Genomic DNA, 14,564 nt, shown 5'->3' with positions numbered 1-14,564 from the left:
TGTTATCTCAGACTCTAGCATCGGCAGTTCCTACAATCTCTTCTCTAGTTCTGGTCTCTTGAACAGTTTTAATTGTTCCACCATTGACAGCCATCAGCTGCCTATGCCCTAACCTCTTGAATTCCTCCCCCAAATCCTCATTTAGGACTACCTCTTTGATCAAGCCTTTGGTCATCTGCTTAATATCTCCTAATGTAGCTCAGCGTTAAATATTGTTTGAAAATCCCTCCTTGAGCTATAGAAAGGCAAGTTGTTTCTGCATGTGAGCTACCTTAACCATTGATGCTTTCTCATGTTCTGTGGCTGTTCAGTTGTCCAGGTGCCCAGCAATGGTAAAGTGAACCGTATCCGATCGCTGAATAAGAAGCTGGCATTACCCATGGTTCCCCTGGACTGTCCGTCATCACCTCATCTTGAGATCTCATTGGTGCTAGAATTTATCGGGTAAGTAACATAGCTTTGACGTGCAGACGTGAAGCTTCAAGCAACTCGTGAAAATCCTTGTGACATTTGAAACCAAATATATGAAACCAAATATATAATTCAGGTCATTCAGTTCAGTGGCTAAAGTGTGGGCACAGAGAGACAGCTGTACTGTCAAAGGATTACTACTGTTGATGGATGCAGTGCTGATGGCATACTACGCTGTTAGCATGACTATCTTTCAATTAAGTTGCTAACTTAGGTCTTGTCAAGCTTCTCAGGTGAACGTAACTGAGCTGTGATACTAGATACATTTGAAGGACAGGATTATGCAGTATCTTTGCCAAAATTTATCTCTCTTCCAGTAGGAGCAATATAAATGTTCCTGTCATTATCATATGCAGTATCTGGACATTTTTGTGTACAAATTGACTGGCACCATTCCAATGGTTACTGCATTATGAAAGTACCTCATTGAATATCCTGAAATCATGATATGTGTTTTAGAAACTTGTGGGCATTGATTGCATGGCTAGCTTCTCTGACCTTGAACTGAGTGCTTGTTGGGCCATTTTGGTGGGCAGTTAAGAGTCAACCACAGTGTCTAGATCTGAAGTCACATATTGGCAGACTGGCTAAGGGACTTCTTTCATGAAAGGACTTCACTGAACCAAGTGGTTTTTTATGACAATTGAATACAGTCTCCTAGTCACCATTATTGATACTAGCTGTGAATTTTTTATTACAGAGTCTAGGTTCGGGATTTGGGTGTGGAATTGAACATCACGTTAACTTGGGGGTCACTCGGCTTCCCTGATGTGATGGAACTGTTCTCAGCTCAATATACTCAATGTATATTGAGTTGCTGGTGAATCTTATGAAACGGATGGCCGAGAATTCTTCCCAGGTTTTGGTAAAAGTCTTCACACTGCACATAAAGGCCACCCAACCAGCTATAGGCATACAGCTTAGAAACAGACCCTTCAGTCCAAGTAGTCCATGCCGACGTGTTCCCAAATTAAACTAGTCTCAACTGCCCGTATTTGGCCCATATCCCTCCAAACCTTTCCTATTCATGAGCTATCCAAATGTCTTTTAAATGTTGTTACTGTACCTGCATCCACCACTTTCTCTGGCAGTTCATTCCACACATGAACTATTCTCTGTGTAAAAAAAGTTGCCCTTCATGTCTTTTTTAAAATTGTCTCTGCTCATCTTAAAAACATATCCCTTAATTTTGAACTCTCCCACCCTAATATAGAGACCTTTGTAATTCTCCTTATCCATGCCCATTATGATTTTATAAACATCTGTAAGGTCACACCCCCCTCGCCCAACTTTTATGCTCCAGTGAGGAAAAAGTCCCTTTCCAGCCTACATTTTGTAACACAAACTCTCCATTTCTGGTAAATCTTTCCTGAACCCTCTCCAATTTAATATCCTTTCAATAGCAGGGTGACGAGAACTGCACACAGGACTCCGGAAGAGGCCTCACCAACATCCTGTACAACATCCCTTCAAGCCAATGTGCTTCTGAGACTTTATAAAGCTCGAGTTAGGCCCCATTTAGAATACTGTGTCCAATTTTGGGCCCCACACCTCAGGAAGGACATACTGGCGCTGGAGTGTGTCCAGCGGAGACTCACACGGATGATCCCTGAAATGGTAGGTTTAACGTATGATGAACGGCTAAGGATCCTGGGATTGTACTCATTAGAGTTTAGAAGGTTGAGGGGAGATCTAATAGAAACTTACAAGATAATGTATGGTTTAGAAGGGGTGGACGCTAGGAAGTTGCTTCCGTTAGGCGGGGAGACTAGGACCCATGGGCACAGCCTTAAAATTAGAAGGGGTAAATTTAAAACTGAAATGAGATGACATTTCTTCAGCCAGAGAGTGGTGGGCTTGTGGAATTCATTGCCGCAGAGTGCAGTGGAGGCCGGGACGTTGGATGCCTTCAAGGCAGAGATCGACAAATTCTTGATCTCAAAAGAAATCAAGGGCTACTGGGGGAGTGCAGGGAAGTGGTGTTGAAATGCCCATCAGCCATGATTTAAATGGCAGAGTGGACCTGATGGGCCGAATGGCCTTACTTCCACTCCTGTGTCTTATGGTCTTAAGCCAGGGGCAGCAATGACTCTAAATTTTGCATTCTACATTCTAAATTCATTCCACTTTTTCCCTGTCAGTCAGTCTGTCTCCTCGGGTCAGCTGCCTTCCTTGGCCTGACTTCTAGGCCTGTGCCAGTTCCACTTCTGCCTTCCTCCTTTGGCATTTTCCATGCCCCATGCAATTTAGACTACTGCCACTTGACATCATTCAAAAAATGGCATTGACAACGTACTGTGAAGAGGGTGATGGTGACATCATGTTAAGCTCACTAAATTTTTAATGCAGAGCCCCAAGCTAATGCTTTGTGGACATAGGTTCAAATACTATCCTGGCAATTAGAGAAATGTGAGTTCATTTAACCACATCAGTCATGGTGACAATGACAACTATCATTGATTGTCATAATAAACCCATCTGGGTCACCAAAGTCCTTTAGGGAAGGAAATTTGCCACCCTTACCTGGTGTGGCCTCGACATCCGCAACAATGTTGTTGATTCTCGATTGCCTTTTGAAATGGCCCAGCAAACCAATTAGTTTAAGTGCTTTTAAGAATGGGCAAAAAATTCTGGCCTTGCCAGTGACACCTACATCCCGTGAAAGAATAAAAGAAAGCAGTAGCTACTCACTCCCAAATCCAATAAGTCATCTGCAGTGTTTCTCTTCAATGCAGTTGGATGTCAGAAGGCACATTTTGCTGACTTGCATTCAAGTGAAGAGGGTGATGTTTCTCTCGTTGTATGCCCCATGAGTGAATTTTCCAGGGGAATTCAGGGGCACTTTCACCTGCTTCTGTCTTGGGCTTAGAGTATTATATGAGTCTGTGAAGTAAAACTCTCAATACAGCCTTCTTTAGCATCTCCAGTAATTAGCCAGTAATACCTAGAAACAAGGCAGGGCATTCAAAAAAGTAGATATATGAAACCCAGAATATCCCTGTTCAATTTGTAGTAACGGATAACACCACATTTGGATTTATTTTCAAATTGATATTAGGGAGATTTTATTTTATCCTGGGGCAAGGAACGTCGGGAAGAGCTAGTAATCTAGGTTGTGTGCAAAGCATTTTGGTGCTACATTGTAATAATGCAGCAATCTGGAAGGAAAATGTGTACCAGGTTAAAATGGCCTTTCCTCCATCCTGACATTGTCTAAACATTTGATTTTAAACTTCCAATACTTGCTGTAAAATTATATGTTAACATTAGAATTTTACATTACATTGAGAATTTGCACAGCAATATTGTAGATACTTTGAAATCAATCTGTCAGATTTGTTATATGCCTCTGAAGCACATGGGATTTGAACGCAGGTCTCCTGGCTCATAGGTAGAGATTCTATCATTACACCATAAGAGGCCCTTAACAGCAGTATTGTACATTATAAATTCTTATTTGGCTCAGTGGTTTGTCCTTTAGATGATTTTGGGAGCAGTTTTGCAGTTAGTTCAGAAGGGAGTGGAGTCTAATCAGGACCCATGTTTGTTTTAAGTTTACCAGACTCCCTGATGCCTCAGCTTGTTTTTCTTGGAATAATTAGGGTTCTTGATGAAGCCATATTGAGTGGCCCTGTTCATGTCACTGTTTGCTTCTGGACAAGTAAATATCAGAAATTAGAAGCACGTAAAATGTTCTATAAAATCATCAATTTTTTTTAGTCATTATGGCTTATGATGATGGCTGTTTCATCTGGATTTGCTAACTTGTCCTGTCTGGATTATCTTGACACTTTTTATTGTTATATGATTTTGGGATGCTATTATATTTGGTGCACACTTGGTGGCTGCAGACACCACAGGCTTTGAGAGTCAGATATTTTCCTGGGAACAGGAATGTGTTTGAAACCTTTGGGTGATGTTAATTAAAGAATCACTATATGAATATTTATGCTTGGTTGGTCTTTTCATTAGCAGATTCGTATCAGGATCGTGGTGCAAGTCACAGCCTTGTATGAATGTCCTGCCCTTATGTTAAAAGGATGAGGGGGGGATCTAATTGAAACTTACCAAGTACTGAATGGACTGGACAAAGTGGATGTTGGGAAGATGCTTCCATTGGTAGGAGAGTATAGGACCTGAGGGCACAACCTTAGAGGGAAGACCTTTTAGAACGGAGATAAGGAGAAACTTGTCCAGCCAGAGAATGTTGAATCTACGGAATTCACTGCTACAGAAGGCTGTGGAGGCAAGGTCATTGAGTACATTTAAGTTGGAGATAGACGGGCTGTTGGCTATCAAGGGGATCAAGGGTTACGGGTAGAAAGTGGAAGAATGTGGTTGAGGAACTTATCAGCCATGATTGAATGGCGGAGCAGACTCGATGGGCTGAAGGCCCTAATTTCTGCTCCATGCCTTATGGTCTTATAGTCAATACAAATGTTAGTTACGCACTGCGTGGCCGCAGTACTAGCTGAACTCTAGAATGATGCAAAAATATGAGCTACTGTCTGTGTTGAAATAATCCCCACTTCTCATCATCAACTTCTCAAATTGCATCTGACTTGAGACTGGATTATTGGATGCAACAATTGTACCCTGGTTTGGGGGTGAGGGTTTAGTTTGGGAGGGTAGAGTTTAGTTATACCTGGATGGGAGGGGGTTGGTGGGGAGGGCAGAGGGTGTTGTTTGGGGGTAGTGGTGAGGGTTTAGTTGTTCTGGGTTTGGTAGTGAAGGTGTGAGAGTTGTCTGTGTCTACAACTCATTTTGACCAGCAGTAGGTCTAGATTTGAGTGTTTATCTGTTGATGCTTTGCCTTGCTGTGATGCTTTCGGATTTAGCAAGAAATGGATCACCTTTAGTCTGTTTGAATATTTCCATCCTTGATATAGACAGGTCTGTACTATTTTTTGGCCAGCTTCTCAGCGCCTGCAGCGCTGTTTAATTCCATTGCACTGTCTACACAGATCAATCAGTTTGCTTAATAGTACATGAAGTGAATACAGCGGTCAGCTCCAAAGATATTCCACAGGAAGATATCTGAGACTAGGATTAATAGAATGTTGTATTCAGACTCCAATCAGACTATGCAGGGTAAGAGCAGAAGAGAAGAGAGCATCAAAGCTCGTGTGTCCTTGTTCTCAGGATGTGCACAATGCTAACAAGCTCAACATTTTATTAAGACTTTGTTAAGTGTGGAGCTGGATGAACACAGCAGGCTAAGCAGCATCTTAAGAGCAGAAAAGCTGACGTTTCGGGCCTAGACCCTTCTTCAGATGAAAGATGAAGGGTCTAGGCCCGAAACATCAACTTTTGTGCTCCTAAAATCCTGCTTGGCCTGCTGTGTTCATCCAGCTCCACACTTTGTTATCTCGGATTCTCCAGCATCTGCAGTTCCCATTATCTCTCAACATTTTATTGTCTGTCCCTAACTATCATTGAGATGGAGGTGCTGCAGGCAATGCCCTCGGATCCTGGGATCATTCTTGTGAACCTCCTGTGGACTGTCTCCAAGGTCAATATATCCTTCCTTAGATAAGGGGCCAAAACAGCACACAGTATTCCAAATATAGTCTGGCCAGAGACTTATTCAGCCTCAGCAGTATATCCCTGTTCTTTCAGTCCAGCCCTCTTGAAATAAATGCTAATATTGCACTTGCTTCCCAAACAGCCCACTAAATCTGCATGTTAACCTTTAGACAATCCTGAACCAGGAATGCTAAGTCCCCCTACTTCAGACTTCTGAAGCGTTTCTCCATTTAGAAAATAGTCTACGCTTCTGTTCTTCCTATCAAATTGCGTAACCTCACACTTTCCCACATTGTACTTCATCTGCTACCTCTTTGCCCACTATCATAGCGTGTCCTAAACCTTCTGCAGTCTCCCTGCTTCCTCAACACTACCAGTCCTTCCATCTATGTTTATGCCATCTGCAAACCTAACAACATTGCCTTCAGTTCCTTCTTCCAGATTGTTAATGTGTAACAATAGTTGTGGTCCCACTGAGCCCTGTGGAATTCCACAACTCTCCAACCTTTTGCCGGTCAGCCATTCCTCTGTCCGTACCAAAATCTTGCCCCTAACACTCTTATCCTATTTAGCAGCCTCTTGTGCAAAACATTGTCAAAAGCCTTCTGAAAATCCAAATAGATCACCTCCATTTGTTCTCCTTTGTCTAATTTGCTCATTACCTCTTCAAAGCATTCTAACAGGTTTGTCAGTATCACCTCCCCTTGATTAAGCCATGCTGCCTTTACCACGAACTTTGAATTACTCTGCAATCTCATCTTTAATAGTGGACTCTTAAAATCTTACCACTGATTGAAAGGTCAAGCCAGCTGGCTTGTAATTTCTCATCTTTTGCCTCCCTCCTTTCTTAAACTAGGGTGTTAAACTAGCCATTTCCAGTCCTGTGGAACCTCCCTGACTGTGGTGATTCCTGAAAGATCATTGCCTTTGCCTCTGCAGACTCTTAAGCTATTTTCTTCAGACTCTTGTGGTGTAGTCCATCCTAGTCTTGGTGATTTATCCACCTTCAGACCTTTTAGCTTCCCTAGAACCTTCTCTTCAGTCATTGCCACTATACTCAGCTCTATCCTCTGTCTCTTTTGAAGTTGTGGTATGTTGCTGGTGTCTTCCGCTGTGAAGACTGATGCAAAGTACCTATTCAGTTCCTCGCCATTTCTTTGTTTCATTACTACGTCTCCAGACTCATTTTTCAGCGGCCCAATGTCCACTCTTGCCTCTCTCTTAACTTTTATATATCCATTTAAAGGGAAACATGCAGGTGGTAGTGTTGCCATGTATCTGTTGTCCTCATCCTTCGCGGTGGTATAGGTCATGAGTTTGGAAGGTGCTTTTGAAGGAACCTTCCTGAGTTGTAGCATTGCATCTTAAAGATGGTGCATGTTGCTGTCACTATGTGTAGTTTGTGAAGGAGTGAATGTTTAATTTAGTGTCTTTCTTCTGCATTGTGGGGAACTTCTTGAGTATTTTTGGAGCTGCACTCATTCAGGTCAGTGAGCGTATTCCTTCACATTCTAACTTGTGTCTTCAAGATGTCGGAAAGCCTTTAGGGAATCGGGGTAAATCATTTTCCATGAAATACTAGCCTCTGACCTGGTGTTTTAGCCTGCAAAACATCAGAAAAACTCCACTTTTACCCTTATATCTCTGTTTCTAAAGTGAGGGCTCTTATTTAATACAGTTTTGTAGAAGGCGAAAGTAGTTCAGAATTATCCACATAATGTAGGCTTAATTCCCACTCTATTTTGAAGTAGTTTTGTGGCTGACTTCTTAGTCCCACCCCTGGGACTGGTCAGCAGTGGCAATAAAAGCTATAGTGGAGATAGGATTGATGTTCTTAGATGCAAAGTGTTCAAGAAAAATAGGGAAGGAAGCAAATAGAGTAGGGGGTAACAGTTTTGATTCAGGAATTTTTACTGTGTTAGGAAGAGAGAATGTCCTTGAGAGTTTAAAGACGGTTTGGTCTGAGTTAAATAAAAAATAAAGGAACTTTTGTAAAGCTAAGATAAAATAAATACAGTGGATATTGTTTATTTGAGCTGACATATTGCTGAGGGATGATTGAGAAGAGATAACGTAAGCTAAACAAGCAGCACAGTGGCTCAGTGGTTAGCACTGCTGCCTCAGAGCATTGATGTGGACTTGATAGGCTGACTGGCCTGCTTCCACACTGTAGGGATTCTATGATTCTAAATTTTACAGTTTCAAAAGGAATGCAAAAGACACATGGAACTTTTTTTTTCCTTTGTTCATTAATGGGGTAATGCGGGCATTGCTGGCTAGGCAGCATTTATTGCCTATCCCTAGTCAACGACATTGCTGTGGGTCCAGAGTCACATGTAGGCCAGACCATGTAAGGATGGCAGGTTCCTTCCCGAAAGGATATTAGTGAACCAGATGGGTTTTTCCGACTATTGACAATGGATTCATGGTCACCATTAGATTTTTAATTCCAGATATTTTGTTGAATTTAAATTCCACCATCTGCCATGGTAGGATTCAAACCCGGGTCCCCAGAATGTTATCTAGGCCTCTGGATTAACAGTCCAGTGATAATACCACTAGGCTATTGTCTCCCCATGCATTATTTTTGCATTAGTGTTTGACGATTGTAGGACTGTTTAAAAATAGGGAGGTGGGTGACTTTAGTCGCTAACAGTCCCTGTTAACAACTGTTCACCCTCCCAGCCTGATCATTAGCAACTCCTTTGTCTGTCCAACTGGCTTTCTCTCTCTTTGGGCTCTATCCTATCGTTTACTCCATACCCCACCCACCTCCCTATTGTCTGCATATAAACTGACATTTTCCCAACCACCAACAGTTCTGAGGAAGGGTCACCAAACCCAAAATGTTAACTCTGTTTTCTCCTTCATAGATGTTGCCAGACCTGCTGAGCTCTTCCAGCAACTTTGTTTTTGTTCAAATCTCCTTAGTACTTTTCTTGCTGTTCAGAATTACCTGCACTCCCATTGTAGTAAAAATAGAAGATAAGAGCTGGATTAGGCCATTTGACCCTTGAGCCTGCTCTGCCATTCAACATGATCATGGTCAATCATTGAGACCTAATCCCACCCTCCCCCCAATCCCCTTGATCTGTTTAGCCACACTTACCAATTCTTGAAAGCACATACTGTACAGGCCTCAACCAAGTGTGGTATGAATTCCACAGGCTTATGACTCTCTGGGTGAAAAAAAGTCTCTTCACCTCAATCCTAAAAGGTTTACCCCTTATCCTTAAACTATGACCCCTGATTGTGGACTCCCCCACCAGAGGTAACATCCTTCTAACCTGTCTAATCCTGTTAGAATGTTATAGATTTCTATGAGAGTTCCCTCTCATTCTTCTAAACTCTAGTAAAAATAATCCTAAATGACTCAATCTGTCATCATACATCAGTTCTACAATCGCAGGATTCAATTTTGTAAGCCTTCACTGCACCCCCTCTGGAACTGTGTAACTGGGAGCATGATTAGTTCTGGAACTTAAGTTGTTAAAAGTACAGTTGAGATATTGTTGGTGGCCAGAAATTTGGCTATATCTAGCATGCTCATTTGTTTCTTAATATCATGTGGAATGAATCACCTTGGCTGAGGACTGATATCTGTGATAGTAGAGATATCAGAAATCAAGATTTTGTTTTCACTTTTTCGGTGAGGAGGTTGAAAAGAGGGAAAGGAGGTTTGTGCTATCGGTCAATTTATGTTTATTGGTCACTATATGGTGTGGTGGTCAGAAAGGGTTTTGTGCTGAAGATAGTGCTCTCTGCACTTTGTAAGCCTGAAATGATGATTCTCTAGTACAGTAGATTGTAAGATAGAATGAAAAAAGAGGTGGTAGTGTGGCTGTAATATCACTGGACTAGTAATCCAGAGGCCCAGACTAATGTCTTGGTGGATATGGATTCAATTTCCACCATGGCAACTGGTGGAATTTAAATTTAATTCAGAAAAAAAGTTACTGGTTTCAGTAATGGTGAACGTGGGTATCAATTCCCAGTGATTAAGCCTGGTTCACTAATGTCCTTCAGGGACAGAAATCTGACATCCTTACCTGATCTGGCCTACATACAATTCCAGACCACAAAGCAATGTGGTTGACTCTTAACTACCTTCTGAAATAAACTAGCAAGTCACTCAGTATGTGGACAAGTCTGGATAGCAACAAATTGCCCACAGCCCATGACAGAATAAAAATAAATATGATCAGGAGTAGGCTATTCAACTCTTCAAGCCTTGTCTGCTATTCTCGATTATATACCTCAACAGCATTTTCCTGTACTTTTCACATATCCTTTGATGTCTTTGATATTTATTAATTTATGTAGCTTTCGCGATCCTAAACACACTCAAATCACTGAGCTTCCAAAGTTCTCAGGTGTAGAAAATTCCAAAGATTCACTATGTTCTGCATGAAGAAATTCCTTCTCATCTAAGACCTAAATGGCTTGTTCCTCATATTGAGACTGTCCTAGACCACAATATTCTTCACACTTTCTGCATCTACCATATTGAACCCTTGAAGAATTTTGAAGGCTTCACTGCAGTCACCTCCCATTCTTCTGAATACGGGCCCAGCCTTCTCAATCTTACTTCATAAGACGATCCTGCCAACCCAGGATTCAGTCTGGTAAACCTCTGCTGCATTCCATCTAAGGAAACATATCCTTATAAAAGTAAGGAACCAAAACTCAGTACACAGTACTGCATGAGTACTCCAAGCGCTGTCTGATCAAGGTTATTAAAGCAAGACATCTTTACTTCTGCACGGAACTTATAATTAATAGAAACAGAAGAAAGGAAGAGGAGTAAGCCATTAAGCCCTTGAGTCTGATCTGCCATTCAATATGATCATGGCCCTATGTCTCTGGCTGATAAAAACAAGCACATCATTTGCCTTCCTAATTGCTTGTAACCCCTGCATGCTAGTATTCAGTGACAAGGGCACCTAGGCTGTTTTGGACAACAACACTTACCAGCCTCCAACACCGCCTCTTTTTCCATTTTCCCAATAATAATATTTTCCACATGATATTCTATTTACAATTTTGTTGCTTACCCACTCAGTCTGTTCAAATGTTCTCGAAGTCTGTTGGCATCACTCCTTACATCAGACGTTCTCTTCTAGCTTTGGGTAATCTGCAAATTTGGAAATATTACGTTTGGTCCCCACATCCCATTTAACAACATAAATTTTCTTAAATACAAATAATATAGTTTTGAAAGTCACAACTTTTCATTGCCTGCAGTTTTTGTCAGGAGATGTGAAGCTCTTCAAGTAGAGAATCCTTGCTGACACTGGATGATGCTGCAGTTTTGATGTTTAAAGCTGATTTGTGATTTAAGTGCCTCAGTCCCTGACAGCCTTCTGGGCACAGCTGAGTCTAGTCTAACATGCCACAGTTTGATACTGGCTCATGTTTATAAGGTTATTTAACCCGCCCTCAGGCTGTAACTATTTATATTCCGTTGAGATTTTGGAAGCTGTGCTTTAGTTCTATTAGTCTTGTGTTTGTTTTGTATTTGGAATGTCACCAGTTAAGAACTGTGTTCCAGATTGTTAATAAATGCTTTTTTTTCCCACTCCTAACTTCTTTTCCCACCACTCCTGAAAGTGGTAATTCTTCTGTGGACTCCAGCTCAATGTTATGTCTCCCATCTGTCAGCACATTGTTATTCCTTCCTCCCATGTATGTTTATCTGGCTTCTTAAAAGTATCTATACTTTTCATCTCAACTACTTCTTAAAGTAGTGAGTCTCACATTCTCACCACCCTCTGATAAATAGGTTGCTTCTGAATTTCCTATCGGATTAATTAATAAGAATTTTACATTTATGGTTTCTCTAATTCTCACCTTGCCTGCAAGTGAAACATCTTCTGTGCGCAATACTTTTAAAAAATCTCTTCTGTAATCTTAAAAACACTGCCGGTATTCTTCGGTCTTAAAAAAAGCAAAATACTGATGATGCTGGAAATGTTCAATATGCCAGATGTCATTTTGGAGATAGAAACCGGGTTCATGTTTCAGTTCAGTGGCCTTTAACCTGTCAATTCTTTCATTTTCCACAGATGATTTCTGATCATTTCAGCATTTTCTGTCTCAATTATCCCTTAGTCTCCATTCCAGAATGTCAAAAAATTCTGAAATTATACTTTGATTCCAAATCATTTGTGTAAATAGAGAGCAATAGCAGTCCCAGCGCCAGTGCTAAGTGTAGTGCTGGTCTTCATATTGAAGGAAAGATGTAAATGTGTTGGAAGTATGTTCAAGCCCAGGGAGAATTTATTAGACTAATACCCGGAATGGGCAGATTGTCTTACTGAGGAAAGGTTGGAGAGGCTAAGTTTGTATCTGCCGGAGTTTAGAAGAATAAGAGGCAATATGATTTAAGCATATCAGATCATGAGGGGTCTTGGCAGAATGGATGTGGAAAAAATATTTTCTCTTCATAGAAGCATTTAGAACTGGGGTCACCATTCAATAATATGTTGTTTCCCATTTAAGACAAAAATGAGAAACCTTTATCACAGAGCATCATGAGTTTCTAGAAGTCTCCCCAAAAGGTGGTGAAAGCAGATTCTTTGAATGTTTTAGTGCAGAAGTAGGTAAATTTTAAATGAGAAAGGGGGCAAAAGGTGATCAGGATAGTCAAGAATGTGACGTAATCAGACCAGATAAGATCTTACTGAATTGTGAAGTAGGCTGAAGGGGCTGACTGGCCTACTTCTGCTTCTAATTTGTAGGTTTATATGGTGGCACACGACTTTTCACCATTTGATAAATCTGAGTTTAATGTCTTCCTGTCTGTTTAGTAATCAGCCTGTTACCCATTTTTCTACTTGTCCCTTCCTTCATTCCACATGTTATATGACCATAGTCATGATTCTACTATGCAGTAGCCATGTATATAAATCTTGTTTTCTGAATTGAGAAGCCAGTAATGAAACCTATTGTTGGTACCAAATGGTAATTTAAAGCTTGAAAGACTCTTGAAAGAGGTGGATTGATCTGCAAGGAGGATGTATTGGACAGTCACCTTTCAATGTAGAAAAGTACCAAATCATGTCAAAAGTTATGCAAGAAACGGAAAGGTGCTTTAAGTAGTGAGATGTAGTAGAGGAGCAGACTGGTGTACAGATAATCACGCAGGAAAGACACAGCATAAATACATATGGATAAAAATGTTGAACTGAATCAATGGTATTATAACTAGGGGGCTGAGCTGTAAATACTCAGAAGTCTTATAGAGGAAGAAACTGAGTTAATGGACAGAATTTTACACTGGGTGGTTTTCACAGTGCAAAATCTCTAACCCCTCCAGGGAAAGTCAGCTAGCAAATTGACTTAAAAAGCCTTCCATGTGGCCATAGCACAATCCTTACTGGGAATGAAGTACCACCTTTTGGAGCTGCTGGTAAATTACCCATTGTCTGGTTTGTGGCAAAGGATAAGGGGGAATTTGCCACTTTAGTAAAGTGGGTGCAAGGGTATGTTCTAAAGTCCACTCAGACAAAGATGAAAGAATTGATGGGACTCTTCTCTGAGAGGGAGGTGGTTGCTGGAGGTGGGGGAAGGGAAGGGGGCCCTGGGTGGGTGGGAAGTTGGGGATGAGGTGGTTGCTGGCCTTGATGCGCAAAAATCATCTTTTGAAGATAGTATCTCCCGTCCTTCCCACCAATTCAAGGACATAAAAAAAGGGAGGCTCATTCCATGCAGGATAGTACTGACGTCAATCAAGCTTTTATCAAATATTATTTATTGACATGTGGTGGGTAGCCTGCTGACTTTGCCATGTTGTATTGAGTAGTGAGTAGGTGAGTGTGATTACACTGTATGGTACCATCACAAATCTGAGGGGCTGAATGGTTTCTTTCTATGCTGTAACATTCAATGGTCCTGCAATCTTAACTGCTAAAATAGGCAGCAATAACCTCGGCTTTAATGTCTTAGAGATGATGCTGAAATTGGGATCAATAAGTATAACTAAATGGTCACTAATGAATCCAAAAGGAAAGTCTATTTGTCCTCCTGTAATATCTGGACCCTAAAAATTATTTAAAAATAGAAGAAAATCCAATGTGATTTGATCAGATAACCTATTTACCAGTGATTCTGGCTTTTTCTCATCTGCTCTTTCACCCATTGCTGCTTTGGTGTTGACTGTGCAACTTGGTTTCTCAAAAAAAATCTGTAACTGATGAAGGGTCCTGCCTGAAACCTGAGGTTGCTGCAAGTTTCTGAATGATTAGAAGATGCTGGTCTCAGTCCTAGACCAACAAAAGTTAATGGATGCTGTTCTGTTTTGCAGAGCTGATCTTGGAGTTGGTGACTACAAGGTAAGTGCATGGTAAACAGAACTATACTCATTCAGAAATAAAAGGAAGGAGACAAAAACAGCCAACTGTAGACTAGACCTTAACATCTGTCTGGGAAAACATCTGTCATTGGGAAAATGTTCACGTCTGTTATAAACAATGTAACAACAGAGTATTTAGAAATACATAATATAATCAAACAGATTCAACATGGCTTCCTAAAGGGGAAATCATGCCTGACAAATTAATTAGAGT

At 41.0% G+C, this 14,564-nt stretch overlaps 1 protein-coding gene across 2 annotated transcripts in view; it reads left to right on the top strand.

The window, feature by feature from the left end:
* pcgf6 (polycomb group ring finger 6) overlaps positions 1–14,564 on the top strand; it is a 58,475-nt gene that overhangs the window by 9,923 nt on the left and 33,988 nt on the right. For both annotated transcript variants that reach the window (XM_059653025.1, XM_059653024.1), the window contains exons 6-7: positions 312–444; positions 14,303–14,330. In XM_059653025.1, coding sequence (XP_059509008.1) covers positions 312–444; positions 14,303–14,330 — 161 coding nt within the window. The remainder of the gene's footprint in view (positions 1–311; positions 445–14,302; positions 14,331–14,564) is intronic.

Source organism: Stegostoma tigrinum, chromosome 20, assembly GCF_030684315.1.
Source record: "Stegostoma tigrinum isolate sSteTig4 chromosome 20, sSteTig4.hap1, whole genome shotgun sequence".
Classification (NCBI taxonomy): Eukaryota; Metazoa; Chordata; class Chondrichthyes; order Orectolobiformes; family Stegostomatidae; genus Stegostoma; species Stegostoma tigrinum.
This window is presented reverse-complemented; position numbering and strand designations above follow the sequence as displayed.